General features: G+C 40.1%; 1 protein-coding gene across 4 annotated transcripts in view; it reads left to right on the top strand.

The window, feature by feature from the left end:
* Nucleotides 1-4,036: 4,036 nt before the first annotated feature.
* The window catches only part of LOC100651189 (lachesin), a 262,370-nt gene continuing 251,098 nt past the window's right edge, over nucleotides 4,037-15,308 (top strand). For 3 of the 4 annotated variants that reach the window (XM_012314564.3, XM_048409621.1, XM_048409623.1), the window contains exon 1: nucleotides 4,037-4,869. In XM_012314564.3, the coding sequence (XP_012169954.1) occupies nucleotides 4,476-4,869 (394 nt within the window). In that variant the 5' untranslated portion in view covers nucleotides 4,037-4,475. The remainder of the gene's footprint in view (nucleotides 4,870-15,308) is intronic. The other variant, XM_003393511.4, reaches the window with a different exon arrangement.

The raw sequence follows: 15,308 nt of genomic DNA on the forward strand, positions 1-15,308 counted from the left end.
TCATTTTCTTCTTTTCGTTTCCATTCCCCCTCCCTTCCTGTAACGATACGCTCGACGTCTTACTGTATCTCCTACATTTGCTACAACGATTCGTTCGACAAATTTCAATATTTCATTTTAAACGCTGTCCTACGTCAACTTTTACAAATTATATTTTTATTGAATTCTTCGAAGCATTTTATTGTTTTACGACATATTAAACGAACGATCTCCTATTGCTCGCCATCTAGAGTCGCCTCTTCTCGCGATCAGAAGAATGATCAACGTCACAGCTATTAAGCGCGAATAAATCGTGCAACGATGACATCGATAACCCAGTGTTGAAATTATTGCCGACGTGACAGCGGTTATCATTTCACAGCGTTGTAACTCTCTTAAAGATATTACTGGCATCCGCGTCCCCGTGAAACCGCAGAAGTTTCTCTTAATGACGAAAGTGGAGCGAACTCGTATCAGAAGTCGATAGGAAGGGGTTGCACAAGGAACGGTAAAGGGTGACGTAGGGGAAAATTCCTTTTGCGCGATAACCACGTGGTTGCAGCTATACCAACGAAATCATGCGATCAAACGTTGAAACAACGCGGAATCGAAGATGTCAGAATCCGCAGAAACCTATGGATGAAGAACGGAGATTACCAATGGCAATGGAAGAAAATACTTTGCCCGAGATTGAGAGGGTGGTTTACCTTTCTTTCGCTCGGAGGCTATCTGCGGACAAGCCTAAAACGGGTTGCCCGTCAGACTTACGAACCTTCAAACTTACATCAACGAAATGAAAGAGCCGTGCTCCACCCTCTAACCTACCCTTTTTGCATCCGTTCTTCTTCAGTTGCTTCCACTCTTCGATGCCTACGTCTCTGTTTCTGCCAAACGCCGACGCCGATCCGACTTTACCTCTCTTTACTGCCAAAATTGTAGACATCCCTGGATTCGTGTCTGGAGTATTAATTCTGGTGTTAAGGGAGTTTTTCGCGTACTTCGCCAACGTAATGTCTTCGCATGGCAGTGTATCCTACCGATCCTATTAAATTATCTTCAGATGGATCTATGTACGCTATTACCATGCGTCCATCCATACGTGCCATTAATTTTACCCTAGTTTAGAAAAGTTTGCGCCGTGTGATATCGCGGTGAAGGATGACACAAGTGCGTTCAAAATGATGAAGTTGATATTTTGTGCAGTGATCTAAAAATATTTTTATTATATTTATTTAGTCGAGAAACTAAGTGATGTTAAGTGTTAAAAATATTCCAAACATATGAATTCTTGCTACAGCTGTTTTCTAAATGTCAATGATATCGAGACAATTTTTCTACAATGATCGACGATAGAATTAAAGTAAAATAAAGAAGATTTTCATACACTAATATGCGATGTAAACCAATCCATTACAAATTTTCGTTCGAACGTTTTGCATATTCGTATAAACAAATTTATAGAGATCTTCGAGGCATATATTTATAACTGGTTTGGCAAATATTTGGTTTCTATCCAGCAAAAGGATAAACTTCGGCTGGTCGTGCTTTTTCAAATATTTGAAAGGTCGCGCATATTTCCCGCCTACCGATTCCGGTTAATTTCTGCGCTATATTTTCGTTGCTCCAACGCGGACATACGTTGATAAAATATTATTTTGTTGCTACGTGCGTTCACATTTTACCGCATATTCGTGCTGTACATGTCGTTCACGTACTGCGATGGAAAAACCGAATATGCTTCAGTTCCACGCGGAAACTTCGACATCGAGTTTCAATATTTGGCAAAGTTTTTCGAAATATTCGTTCTACTCGTTGGTACTTTTCTAACAGGAACGAAATATTTTGTCTGCGCCGAACCAACAAGACGCTTTGATGGCTTTCCGCACGAGCTAGACATAAAAGTTTAAGCAAAGGCATTGAAATCTTTTGACACATAATTAACAGCTTCGTAACGTCTATATCTGCTTTCGAAAATATAAATTTTTGATTATATACTACTTTTTTCATAGTTGTTAGTTTCTGTTGAAGTGGTCACCACTTCTAGGAAAACTCCACATCTGGTCTTTTTTAGCTTTCTCAAGCGCTGAAACCATCGACAGCATATAGACAAAAGAATAGCAGGGAGGCAGACCATAAACAGTAGACAGGCGACGTTGGCTTCGGGGTTTTCAGTTATAAGGTAACACTGCTAGCGTGCGGATCTGGACCAGCTCAAATTGTATTTCTGTATTTCACTATTAAATCAAATATATATTTTGTATCTTACACTTTATCCACACGCTTTTCTCTTTTTATATACCGAATAACCTCAACAGTTTCGACTTTACGTTTTACATGATCCCATAAGTTAATCATTGGCACTTTAAGTTTATGGTTATGTTAGTATCTACTTAGCAGAAATTATACGGTGCTTGAGTATAGATAAAATCTTCTTTGACAAGAAAATCCAACTGAACTGTTTTATCGAATTTACTATGTCTGAAGATACTCGATCTTTCTTGGTCCACATTTCTCTCGATCGTTCGTAAACAGAATCATAACTCCCGCCATATCTACCGATAAGCCAATCTAAATTAACTAATGGTTATCGCGCGCATCTACTAGTCTTTTGAGAGCACCATCTTCTGTTCCGAATTGCATCTCATTGAAGTAAACTTCAACTTTATTTTCGCAGGTCAAATTGTCGTATTTAAATTCGAAAACGTAATGTCCAAATTTTTTATGAGATACTCTTGCAAGTAGGTCGTAGAATAATTAGATCAGAACATTCGAGAATAATTCTTTCTTGTACAAACCCATAACACAATCGAATATGTATAACGTTTTTGTAAAAGGGGAAAAGGATATCTAAACGGTGAGGCCTGTAAATTTTCACAGCAAAATATATAAACGATGTAAAATCACAGTTTAAAAGTATCCATGACAGAAGTTTGCGGTAGTTCCACGCTCTATTTCACGCGAGAAAACTCGCCGACGATTTTTCACGAAAATGAAACGTCATACGAAATAAGCGTACAGTAGGTACATCCGCAACTTGCTTTTGATAAAGGATGAGTACTATTACTCTAATGGTGCCACAGTCACATTCTAGGCGATTCCGCATCAACTGTAAATATTTATCTTCGCCTTTCTCTTGCGTTTTCTCGTATTTCTTTTATTTGCGAACAGATCATAATATCGTGGTATGGATTGTATCTTTCTCGATTTAAACAATGCTTACACTTTCGAATATTTGATAAAAGCCGAAATTTTTCTTTCGGTGCATCAAACATTGTCAAGTATTGTTCAATTATTTTATCAATTTTGTTAATTTAATAAGAGAACGTTCCATTATTTGTATGAAATGCGAATCCATGGTTAGTACCGTATTCAACGCAAACGTAACAACAGTCGCCTGCCAGTGACGCTGTAGGCTACGAGGTATCGTGTCATTTCCTGTGAAAATTGCCGGAGTTCGCTCGAAGAAAATATTGTCTCGCCACTTATCAAAATAGTCAGTAAGCATTCACGTTTCGACTGTCCGGAGACGTCCTTTCTTTGGTTGTAGTCTCTCGGCTGGTCTGTTATAAATAGGATGGTCTGTCAGTGTACGGTCGCAGCCGCTCTCCAGACGAACCAAACAGGGAAAAGCACATTTTCCGCAGGAGGTTGAAATTAGCCGCGTTCTTGGCGGTTTCCTTTTCCGCCGGCTGTGCGGTGGCACGTTGTTCGCATGTTGAACCGGCGCGGTGTGTGCGCGTGTGAAACGTACCGCGAAAGTCGGGGTGGTTGGAAAAAGGGCGTAAGAGAGAGAAAGAGAAAAAGAGAGAGAGAGGGGGAGAAAAAGCAAGAGACGCGGAGGCACGGGCGACGCTTTGGTCGAAACGGGTCGGGACTAAGAAAAGTCGAAAATCTTAATTCGGGGGCGGTACCGACTCCCTGATGCGATGGGCGGTGACTTCTAAGCGGCGATTGGCTTGCTTCGGTAAAGGGTGAGAGATCTCCTACGGGGGTGGAGGAGATATGCGCCGTGATGCCAGGACGTCGGCGTGTGCACGTCTGCCCGAACCGGCGGTCCCCTCTGTACTCGAGGACGCCAGTCGACGCCGGGCGTCCCGAGCGTACAGTCGGGGAACTGTCGTTGTCCTTTGACGATCGCGGGAACGTGCTTCGATCGTTCTTATATCCTGGTTGATCGAGAATCGCCTCGGTCGATTGGCCACCGTCGCGTTCATTCTACTGGACGGAATCGTTGGTGAACATTGTAATTTACATTTTAGTTGTATCTGATTTCGGATGTAAAACTTGGAAGTGGTGAAGACGGAGGGTTCGATCGGAGCAAAGTTAATCGATGGCGCGCGTGTTTGTTCGTTTCGCTATCGCGTGTGACTGCTCTTAGGATGCGCTGGAGAGACGTGATTTTTTATAAAAGCTTGACCTAATCAAGAGGCGCGAGTCGACCGGAACTGTGGTTCCACCCTGGAACATCGCGAGTTCTCAACCTGTGATCCGTTTCGATGGAAGGTCGTTCGGAAGGGTCTTCTGGAGAACATTTCCGGTGGATGCTGATCGACGCTCTGACCGATAAATCGCTTTCAGATCCGAACGGGCGTGCGTGCGCGGACAAACATCGGTGTGGACCATTTCGCGAGTGGGAGGACGACCTTGAAAGTTCGTACGGGCTGCCGAAGGAAACGGGGGACTCTGTTGGTGTGTCTGTTCGTTGCGGATGCGTATCTTACGCGGATCGTGCTTGTGCTACCGGATTCGTCAAGTTGCAGCCAAAAATACTGGTGCTTGTTAAGGGAAGCAAAGGAACGTCTTTCAATATCGTACCCAGGATGGCCACTATCTTCGTCGTCTTGTGTCTCCTGCTGCTAGACACTCGACCAACGGTTGCAGCTAACAATGGTAAGTGAATTTTTCATGTCTCTCGTCTTTTCTTTTTCTCAATATGTATCCAATGTTTTATTCTTGTTCTATGACACTCGAATATTATGATACTCTAATATTAAATATTATCATATCGCTTTATAATTTCTGACTTTTTCTGAAACATGCATACGATACATTTTTCAGTGTTTACTTTTAGTTTATTTTTTTCTTTTCTAAGAAAAAATTGTATTCTGCCTTGCCTACCGCGAGCGGTCAATTTGACCGGCCGATAAAATATTTTAGTTACTCTTATAATAAAGAAAAGGCCGTCTTAAAGTCAGATGACAAATAAAATCAATAATAACAAATCATAACTGTTACGCCCGTAGCTTTGTCATAAATCATAATCCATCCCTCGATCAAGATGGCCACCAGCTGTCAAGACATATCAATTCAGGCCCATAATAATCCTAACTACTATAAAATTTAGCATTTTTTACAGCCCATTGTTACAAACATCTTGAAAGTCTAGAAGTTTCTTAGCATTATCGCTCATTGCGATAAAACACGGGAAATGTGGGTTTTTCTTAACTTCAACTCGAGTAACCGTTGGCGGAGAAGTCAATATTTTCTTATAAATATCGTAGTCACAGACCAAATTGTTACTTGCTATCGACCTTTCGATCAGAATGCATCTCAGTTTGTTAGTCAATCAATCGACATTTAGCTTTGTTATCTCTAAAACTCAGACAGAAAGCATCTCAGAGCGTTTTGTGTAAAGTTGTTGCAAAAGGAAAAGTAAAGCATATCAAATTTGACAATAATTTTGTATTCCGCACTTGGTGTCATTCTGTGATAAATATTTACTCTAAAAATGTCAAGACTTTACAAAAAAAATAACGGACATAGAAGAAGACTGTTCAGTGTGCGATGAATAAGCAACTGAAAACGGCATGGAAACACATGAAAAGCTATTTACAATCGAATCAGAGTTGAATATTATTTATAAATAAGCGTTCGCATCCAGGGCAAAAAGGAAAGAAATTATCGTTGACACCAAAGAGTGAGACTGATGTAGGGAACCAACGTATCGAAACTGGGCCCGATGGAATAGTTTGGAAAGAAATAGATGCAAGTCCCAAACCTGGCAGGACATCAGTTTACAATATTTTTAGGGATATGCTAAACGGAATATAATGAAAGGACAAGTAAAGACGGCATTTTATCTTATCATTGATCATCGTATAAGGGATCATATAGTAAAATGTACGGAAGAAGAAGCATTTAGAGAATTGGGGACTAAGAGGGAGTTAGATGCAACAAAACCAGATGCATTTATTGCTCTGCTATATGCCTGCGGTGCATATCAGGCAAAGAATGTAGATATTTCGTATTTGTGGAATAAAATTTGCAGAGTTGCATTTTTTTCAAAAACAATGAGCAGGAATGACTGCTGAAATTATGAGGTTTATACGATTTGAGAAGAAGAACAAAAGAATCCAACGTTTACGAACCAATGAATTTGCGATGGTATCTATAGTAAGGGGCTGATTTATAGAAAATTCACAAAATTGTTATAAACCTGGTGCATACATTACATTTATATAAAGAATCGCGGGAAAAACCCATGCAATAAAACTATCAACAAGTTCAGATTCATTACTATAAAAAACATGTCAAGTAAAAAATTGTAAAGGTTACAAAATTACGAAAATTTGTTTAACACGCGAGAAATACGTATGTGGTAAATATACGTTTGATAATAAGATAATTTGTAAAAAATGCAGCGAAGTTGAATAAGATATCTCTATATAAATAAAAGTGTGATTTTATTTAAATCTATAATTGAAATTAAACAAAAGTAAATTTTGACGAAATTTTATGAAAGTTTATCATTTTATATACATTTAATTATAAATTAACCATTATCTAAATTAAATCATACAAACTATTACTTCTTTAATCATCGATCATTTTGACCGCACACGGTAGGAATAGGTATACACGAAGTGTCGGCAGGTTTAGCTTTAAATATGGTTAAATTTGTGTAGAAGTTTGAAAGCGGTGAATTTAACCGACACTGGTAAGTTTAGTGTTAAACGCTTTATCAAATTTTGTTCACACAGTCATAATTTATAATTCACGATTGGTACCTCGAATTTATAAAAGCACGATACATAGTATCTAACTGTCGATAACATCAATTTTATTTCATATATTTCCATTGATTTCACATGAGCGAATAAAGTCGTACTTGAAAATCGTAATGCAATCGCTTTCGTAAGTCAGGCTAGATTATATTATCGTTTATTTCGGCTAGTGACGAAAAAATTAGCTGTTACTATTGCTTTTACAGATCGGTGGTTGATCAGTGTTGATCTATATCGTAAACTTCATCAGAATCGACGTATGAACGGTTCGCTATATATTCTGTCCCTCTTATTCTCTTCGTACGCTATCCTGTACGTGCCTGTTGGAGCGGCGATTTAAACGCATATGGTCCGATCAGCGCGTAATCTCGGATTTCATTTTGGCTACGTTAAATCAGGAAACCGACAACAGCTAAAGTGTTCTAGGAAATTTAGCATGTCCAAATAACGCGCGTCAAAGCCGTTTTATCGACGAGAAATAAATGTCGCGATATCGCGCCAAATCGATAGCGATAAAAACAAAGTAGCCGTTTCAGTTAATCAACTGTTTCTTTTTTCCGTAAAAATTGAACCGGAATTCGGCGAACGCGTGAGTGAAAATTATTTAAACCGTGATTGTTTGATAAAGCTATAGAGTTGCGAAAGAAAAACGGTTGTTAAATTCATTTATTTCGAATAATTCTTTCAGAATTGTTTAGGATAATAAAATGTAAAATTCAATAAAAGGAATTCGCAGAAATTTATGAATTACGACTATCGCATGGGAATATGATAAGTCTATTTTTGTTGATTTTTTTATTCTTAATTGTTAAATATCGAATGATTGAATCTTAAAATTATTGATGTGTAAAATACAGGAAATACGAATTATCGTGCTCTTCTCCCTCGTATCTTTATTAATTACCTTCGTGATTTTCACATCGCTGTTTTAAAATACAATAAGTTGGCTCTCCGTGAAAAAAAGGGAAGAAAATAAAATTTGTAGTGCAATGGCATACAAACACCTCGTAAACAATAAAAAAGCTATCGCAAAAGCGGCTTTGAAAAATTACAATCCAAAATCGTTTACACCATACAGATTCGGATTTTCACGAAAAAAAGAGAGAATCCTTCTGCCTGTTAGGATCCATCCACGCGAGAATAAACTCATCGAGTGAATTCATGCGCGACTGCGACGTAAATCATTCATTCGAAGTTTTACGTATCTGTATCACGTATGATTTTTAGCGGGAGAACATCATGATGAATGACGCTATAAAAGTACACAGTCACGTATTAATGTCGCTGTTCTTCACGCGACCAAATATGTACTTCCACTCGTAAATATGCAATCAAACGTTAAGCACAGGAGAGTACAGCGCGAAAAAACGTTTGGAGCTAAGCTTAAATATTTGAACGACTCTTAATGACACGTGGAACACGTCCCACATGTTCGTAGAATTATTCAGACGCGCGAAATAGCACGCGTAAGATAGATTTACTCGCTGCTTTCTCTCGAGCTTGTTGAGATTAGTTTCCTTTTCGACGATCTTTAAAATTTTACGTCTTAGGCGTGTAACGAAACTTCCCTTTTTAAGTTTTCGCAGGATATAGAAGTACAAGATCTCTGGAATATTGGTCCTTCATCCTGAATCGTTTGTCTGCCGTATAAACATTCAAAGAGTTACACAGGCGATAATTCGATCCAGCCACTTTCGCACGTTAAATACATTTTGCGAACCGCGAAACAATCTCGACTGAAGTCCTTTGTCCTTGGACGTGTCGAGCAAAGCTCCTTTGTGTTCTTCGTCGCGTAGATAGTTCTCTTATGTTAGTGATGGTCATGGTCGCCTGTGAACGACACCTTTTCTCATAGCCGTCGTTTATGGCGAGTCTCGGCGTCGCAAGAAGCTCGTTTCGGTTCTAATACGAGGCCGGTGAAATTACACTTCAATGGCGAAATTGCGGCCGGGAATGAGCTACTAGGTCTCGCGCATTACTATGCATAATTCATAAGCGAGGCGTCGCGTCACAGCGGAACCACGATCGATAAATATTTTTTGAAGGCGGAACGATGTAAAAGTGCATGCAAATGAATTGGCCCTAATGTAGCTGTAGTACTAGATACTTATACGTCGTTCTAAGCACACCTCGGACACTTTCTTTGAGTAAGGTGGGCGCGCGTACGCCATTTCTCTTCATCCTGTAGGTTCGTGGGCGGCTTTTATTGTCTTGCACGCGCGACGTACTTACGTTCAACTTCCGACAATTAACATTTTTTGCGGTCATAGGAACGCGAACCAGCGCACGAATAAATTCCGTGGTAATATAGCGGGCGTCAGCGACACGGTGCGGTGGTTCGTCATTTAAATCCACCTTCTGTTTTCCTCCCTTGCTATCTTTTCCCTCGCTCCCTTGCTCTCTTATTCCTGTTTCGCTTTTCGTCCTTCGTCCGTTTTGCTTTATCGTTTGTTTTCTCGTTTGTTTTCCATTTTGTTTCTCGTGTGCTTTGCTTCTCGATTCGCTTTCTCGTTGCGTTTCCGTATTCGTGGAACGATGATTTATTAACCGCCAGCAAAGAGAAACGCGGAAGCTGGCGTAGCAATTTTCGTGTTTGCTTGTCGTGCATGCGTTATTCACACGTTATCGAGTAATATGCGATACATTGTTTTCGCGACTATTTCATTGACGTGTGCTTCGCCGAGTCGAATTTGGCCTGAATATCTGTATAGATTGACACGAATTACCGGAAGTAACATTGTTTTCCATTCGCGTTTTCCACCTGTGTTAATCTATGGATCAAAACGATCGATTTCGTCCGATGATCTTTCGTTCCACGCGTTTACTCCTTCGTAGGTACTTGCAAATTTGATTCTGCTGAAATTATTCTAATCGAAAATGAATATCTCGGGAGATCTCGTAAATATCTCGTAACTTGATTTTTATTGGTGAATGTATATCAAAGCTCATTCTTCAAATATCATGATTGTTCGGTGGTCGCGAATTGAAAGAACTTCAGCGAAATAATGCGCATATATCGGACGTATTTCGTATCGTCAATAGCATCTTTGACGTCTTCCAAATGCAATCGTTTTTATGACTGTTTCACCGACTATATTGTTGGTTTTTGAAGTCGAAACGTAGAGATACCATTATCATCCCTGCTGACCGCCGATCGAATGCGGATTTTATGCGGTGATTATTCAATTCCCGTGCTACTATTCTCTTGTATGCTCAATTTCATCACTGGGACGGAGCGAGAGAATCGAGCAACCGGAATACGAGAGAATAGATAGTTTCGAGAACAGATACATAATATGGAAAACCTCTCATTGTCTTGGTATCAGATCTCACGATGGCCGACGAGTAAAATCGTTTCCAGGATCAGTTCGGCCGCTTTGTCAGCGTACATTTAATACGTTTAAGTAGGTAGACTCGGTCTATACGAGTTCTCCCTATTCGTTGCACGGCATTATCTAATTTCGATGAATTATTGTAGGAGTTTGATAACAAACGTCGGCTCGCGGGTTGGACCATGAGCATACATCTCTACTTCGGAATCTATTCTTAAGTTTGCTTATCTCGCCCACTCTCTTTTCATCCTTATTCGTTAAGTCCTCGTTCACGTTCCGTTCCTTTTTGTATCTTGCGCCTATAACAGTTTCTTCGAGTAGCTATCGTTTCCCACCCTCCAACGAATCTCTCCATGGAATTATCTCATCGCCCGAGGGTTGCCATCTGTTTCGCTGGGGGAGCACACCCCTAATTAGGTACAGCGACAGTTGTAAGCGCGTTAAATCTAATATCAATATCTAATGTGGCTCGTCGACGCATGCGCTCTACGTGGCAAAAATATTAACGATTTCTATACATATGGAACACTTATTTGTCATTCACGACACGACCCGTGAGTTGGTTTAACTCATAGATAATCGCGGACATCGCATGGCCAAAGGGAAAATATTTCGATGTTACGCCGGATTTACGATGAATGGAACTCGTATTCAGGGCTTAGGAACGTTTAGAGACGAAGGGCTATCCGATGATCTGACTGTTATGATTTTCTTTCTGGTTTGTTTCGCGTAGGGTTCCTTCGTAGCTGCTCTCGGCGTTTATGTAATACGATTTAGGTTTTGGAAATACAAACACGAGCAGAAAGATAGTTTCTATTTAATGTGAAGCGTCTTAGACGAAAGAATTATTATTATTTTCTTTCTGTTTCTCTTAGTTTGAATTTAGAAAGAATGTTGCTCTTGCGTATCTACGTTAACTTAAATTAAACTATACTGACGTGTGAAATATTACGTTAAAATAAATAAAATTGCGAGAAGTTCGCGGAACGTTTATTGTGGTATTTGAGACACAATATTCGAATTCGATCGCAACATTCTCATTACGTTTACGTTTCCATAAGTTGGATTAATCTAATGCCGTTCTTCGTCGAGAAACGATCGGAAAAAGAAACGTAACGACGACTGGGATTTTTCGCTTGGCCTCTAAATATTGTAAAATGCTAAAAATACAGAGATGCGGGCCAGCTGTGGTACGGATTATCGTACTTTTCTCTTTGCGCACGTACACGTTCTTGAATATTCATCTGTTCTCATCCGATTATCGTGAAATATCTCTGTTTCGGCTCGCTTTTACCTTATGTTAGAAGATAAACGATCAGATAAAAGAGGGTGAAAACTCATGACTGAATAACGTAATTCTTTTTTTCTGTTTGTGCTGATTACAACGCGAATTACAAACCGAAGACAAGATGATCAAAGAGTCCGTCTAATTGATTATACGTGAATTGTCTTTCTTTAATGTTGAGCGAGCAGTTGGTAAGCAAACAAAAGCCACGCAATTTTGTTCAGGTATAATGGGAATTCTTTAACTTGGGATTCGATATCGTACCTACTTTAAATATAACGAACAGGTTTGTTCAGACTGTTTACACGTTAAAGCTGAACTTTTTGTTGGAAAACTTTAACAGCATCGCAGATTTGAATGGGATTTACCTTGGTTCTTCGAGGGCTAATTCCTCGTCATGAAATTACTTTTTTTTTTATTGTATAATCGGATGTCGTCTACTGTATATATATATATATATATATTTGTATGATTAATAATTCTACTCTAGAATTCTAGAAATTAATAATTTCTGCAATTATTGAATTTCTATAAATATTATTGGTCATGATGCTCGCTTTTTATTTTAGAACTTTGTGCATATACACTAGTTTAGCAGTTTGGTAATTGTGAGCTAAAGTTATATTGTATTGTATACGCTTTGGAGAAACGTAGTCTGTATTCATGGGTTTAATACTCGGCGTGTGTTAGGTTATGTCAGAAATTTGTCAAGTCAATCTAACTCTCGAATTCTCTCGTAATTTATGTTGCCATGATAATTTTATTATTTCTATAACATCAAACTAATAGAAGTTATTAAGATAATAACTATTCAGTGTGTGTCAATCATGGTTTGTAATATATCAATTCTCAAAGGGACAATTGTCCCATGTAATGTTGTTCCATACAATCGATGTAGCAGTTATTCGATACGAGCAACGCATTCTACGATTGTTCAAGTTATTTTCGTCGCGGATTATACGCACTTTTTCGGACAATAACGCGTTCTCACAATATATCGGTATTAATATTACAAAAATGGCAGTTTCGCGAAGCGTTCCTACCCTCGATCAAAAGTTAGGGACACAAACGCAGTCGATCAAATGAGATACACATTGGAATCTTCAGCAACGGCCCTGCGTTATTGGCATGAAATGTACAACAGCCGTCTCGCGTGTCTGTACATGCGTTTACAGCGAACGCAATCCCTCTCATTGGGGGTGGAACGACCGAGTCGGGAGGAGGGAGGTTTGCAGACGGTAGAGGGTATATACGCTAGTGGGATTCTCGTAGCGAGGACCCTTCGGGGATTCTCGCTTCATGCATTTTATATTTCGTCGGACTTTGATTCCTAGACGGACCATGTGGCCCATGGGAGTAATCCTTAATCTTTGATCGGAAATTATCTTTGATCATGGTTCAGTCATCGGACGTTCTTTCACCTTTTCTTCTTATTCCGCGTCTCTGTTCTCCCTTGGGTCTGGAATGAGTGCCCATTCCACCCGCTGCTTGTATTCCAGGACGGGGAAACGTCGGTGAACGAGGACCGGGAACGGGGACACGCAGACAATGGGGAAGGAAGCCTCTGGTTGGTGGAACCTCTTAATCTCGTATCTTATAAAGTCCCGGAGTGGATACGCGCGGACTTCGTAATGCAGACAATTTTCGGAGGAGCGAGGAGGCGATACTTTCCCAGAGCGAGGCGTGTCGTTTCCGGACCGGATTTACAGAGTTTATATCGTGCCGCGCCGCGTGCAACCCGGTTAGGATACGTGATGGACCCTGATATGTTGCGGCTGCTCTTTGGTAGAAATCGGGCACCAATATCGCCAACTTTATTACTCGTTTAGGCTTAGTAACTTTAGAGCGGTCGTTTTATCCTCGTCGTGTTTATTGTGTTCTTTCTCTCGTTGCTCTCCTATTTCATTCTCGTCAAAATTTAAACTTATATCTTATAATCATCTTCTTACTTTTCCATCACCCATAAAAATGTTCAATCACAATCCATAAAATAGTTTTCACGCATCGCACAATACTGACAATTTATACCACTTCGTGAATTTCAAAGTAGAACGCGTCGACGCCTCTAAATCGATAAAATTTCATATTTTCGTTTACCGAGCATCTCATTCTCCTCGTAAACCCTGTTATCCAGTTCTACACTTTAAACTCCGAAATACTTTAGCCAAGTAAACGCATCGATCGAGTACAGAGCTAAAAGTCACAGGAAGAATCAAACGGCAATGCTTGTAAATCGTGGAAAGTGCGCGTATCCTAAGACCCGTTCGTCTTCGAGTGGCGAAATGATTTTCCATTACCATTCGACGGGACTCGAACGGAGGAAACTCGACGGCAGCCCATATCTGTTTCCCATTCGAGTTTCCCGATTCCGTAGCCGTAAACATCAGCGGATCTCGCTGTAGAAGCACGACCACCTCTCCGCATTTCGGCGAGCGTTGTTGAATCGGATTCAAAATAACGGCACACTCGAAATAACGTCGTTTTCGCCGCTATCGCCCAAGTCGATCCACTTTCCTCTCTTTCTCTCTCGTTATCTTCCGCTTCTCGTCCCTGGTTCCGTGAATCTTGAATACGTTGTTTACAGTGACTGTCGTCGACCAGTCTCGGTGTCTTTAATCTGTTTGCGAAATACTTGCATCCATGGCGTGACAAAGCTACATGATCGAGAAAAAGAAAGAAAAAAGAGAAGAATCGCAGAAGGGTGGAGAAGAAGAAGTGTGTGTAGCTCTCGAGAAGAAATCCTCGCGCGGACGATCTCAACTCGGCTTACCAAGTTGGCGAAATACTTGGGGGCTTTCTCATCCTCTCGTTTCCTCTTTCCCGTTCGCTTACTTCTGCGTACAGTCTTCCACCCTTGCGCCTCTGTTGACCAGCAGTCTCTCCTTCGTTTTATCCGTTTTCCTTCCTATCGTTTTAGTCTTTCTTCTTGTGTGTGTATATGTTTTTTTTTGTTTGTCGTTGCTTTGCCCGCCACACTCCGATTGCGTACGTGCGGCTAGAAAGCTTCCAGTTTCTCCTTCTTTGGGGATACCCCCGGCTCAACTGACTGCCGGGTACCTCAGAATCTTTGAAGTTCTTTTAGTCTCCAGTTGCTGTCTCTACGTCCTTCTTTGTTTTTCTTCCGGAGGCTTTTCAGTTTGGGCTGGATTCGTTTCTTTGTTTCACTTTGACGTTACGCGTTCTTGTTTGACTTGGAACTAACCGTGTGTATTTGCGAGAAACTTGATCCGAACGTACCTTGGCTGCTTTCGTAGATAACTTCGAATTGTTCGATTAGCTTTTATCATGATAGACGGACGAAAATAATAGCTGATTTAGCATTCCATTCGAAGATTCAGGATAACGATAAAAGTTTCTGCGCGCGATTATTTATGCTTTATTTATAGAGGTATTTCATAATTTTACAAAGATTTATGGAATAATATTCTCCTTAAAATTACGTTCCGGTTGAAATAAAAATTTATTTCTCATCCTTACCCGTCGTCAAAGTAAAATTTCAATGATAACAGTCGGCAAATAATTAAACACTGCCATCGTGGTCCAATAACAGCGTAAAAGATTGTATCACGAAATTGCGACGATATGAAACATCATGACGGCAGCATTACAGTTTCTTCGTTCACAAAGTACATCCAATTTAAAATAAATTTCCAGAAACCTCAGTGAAGTCTGTTAACAAAACTGCTGAATATTTTCACAGAGGTAATC

This window comes from Bombus terrestris, chromosome 2, assembly GCF_910591885.1.
Source record: "Bombus terrestris chromosome 2, iyBomTerr1.2, whole genome shotgun sequence".
Lineage (NCBI taxonomy): Eukaryota > Metazoa > Arthropoda > Insecta > Hymenoptera > Apidae > Bombus > Bombus terrestris.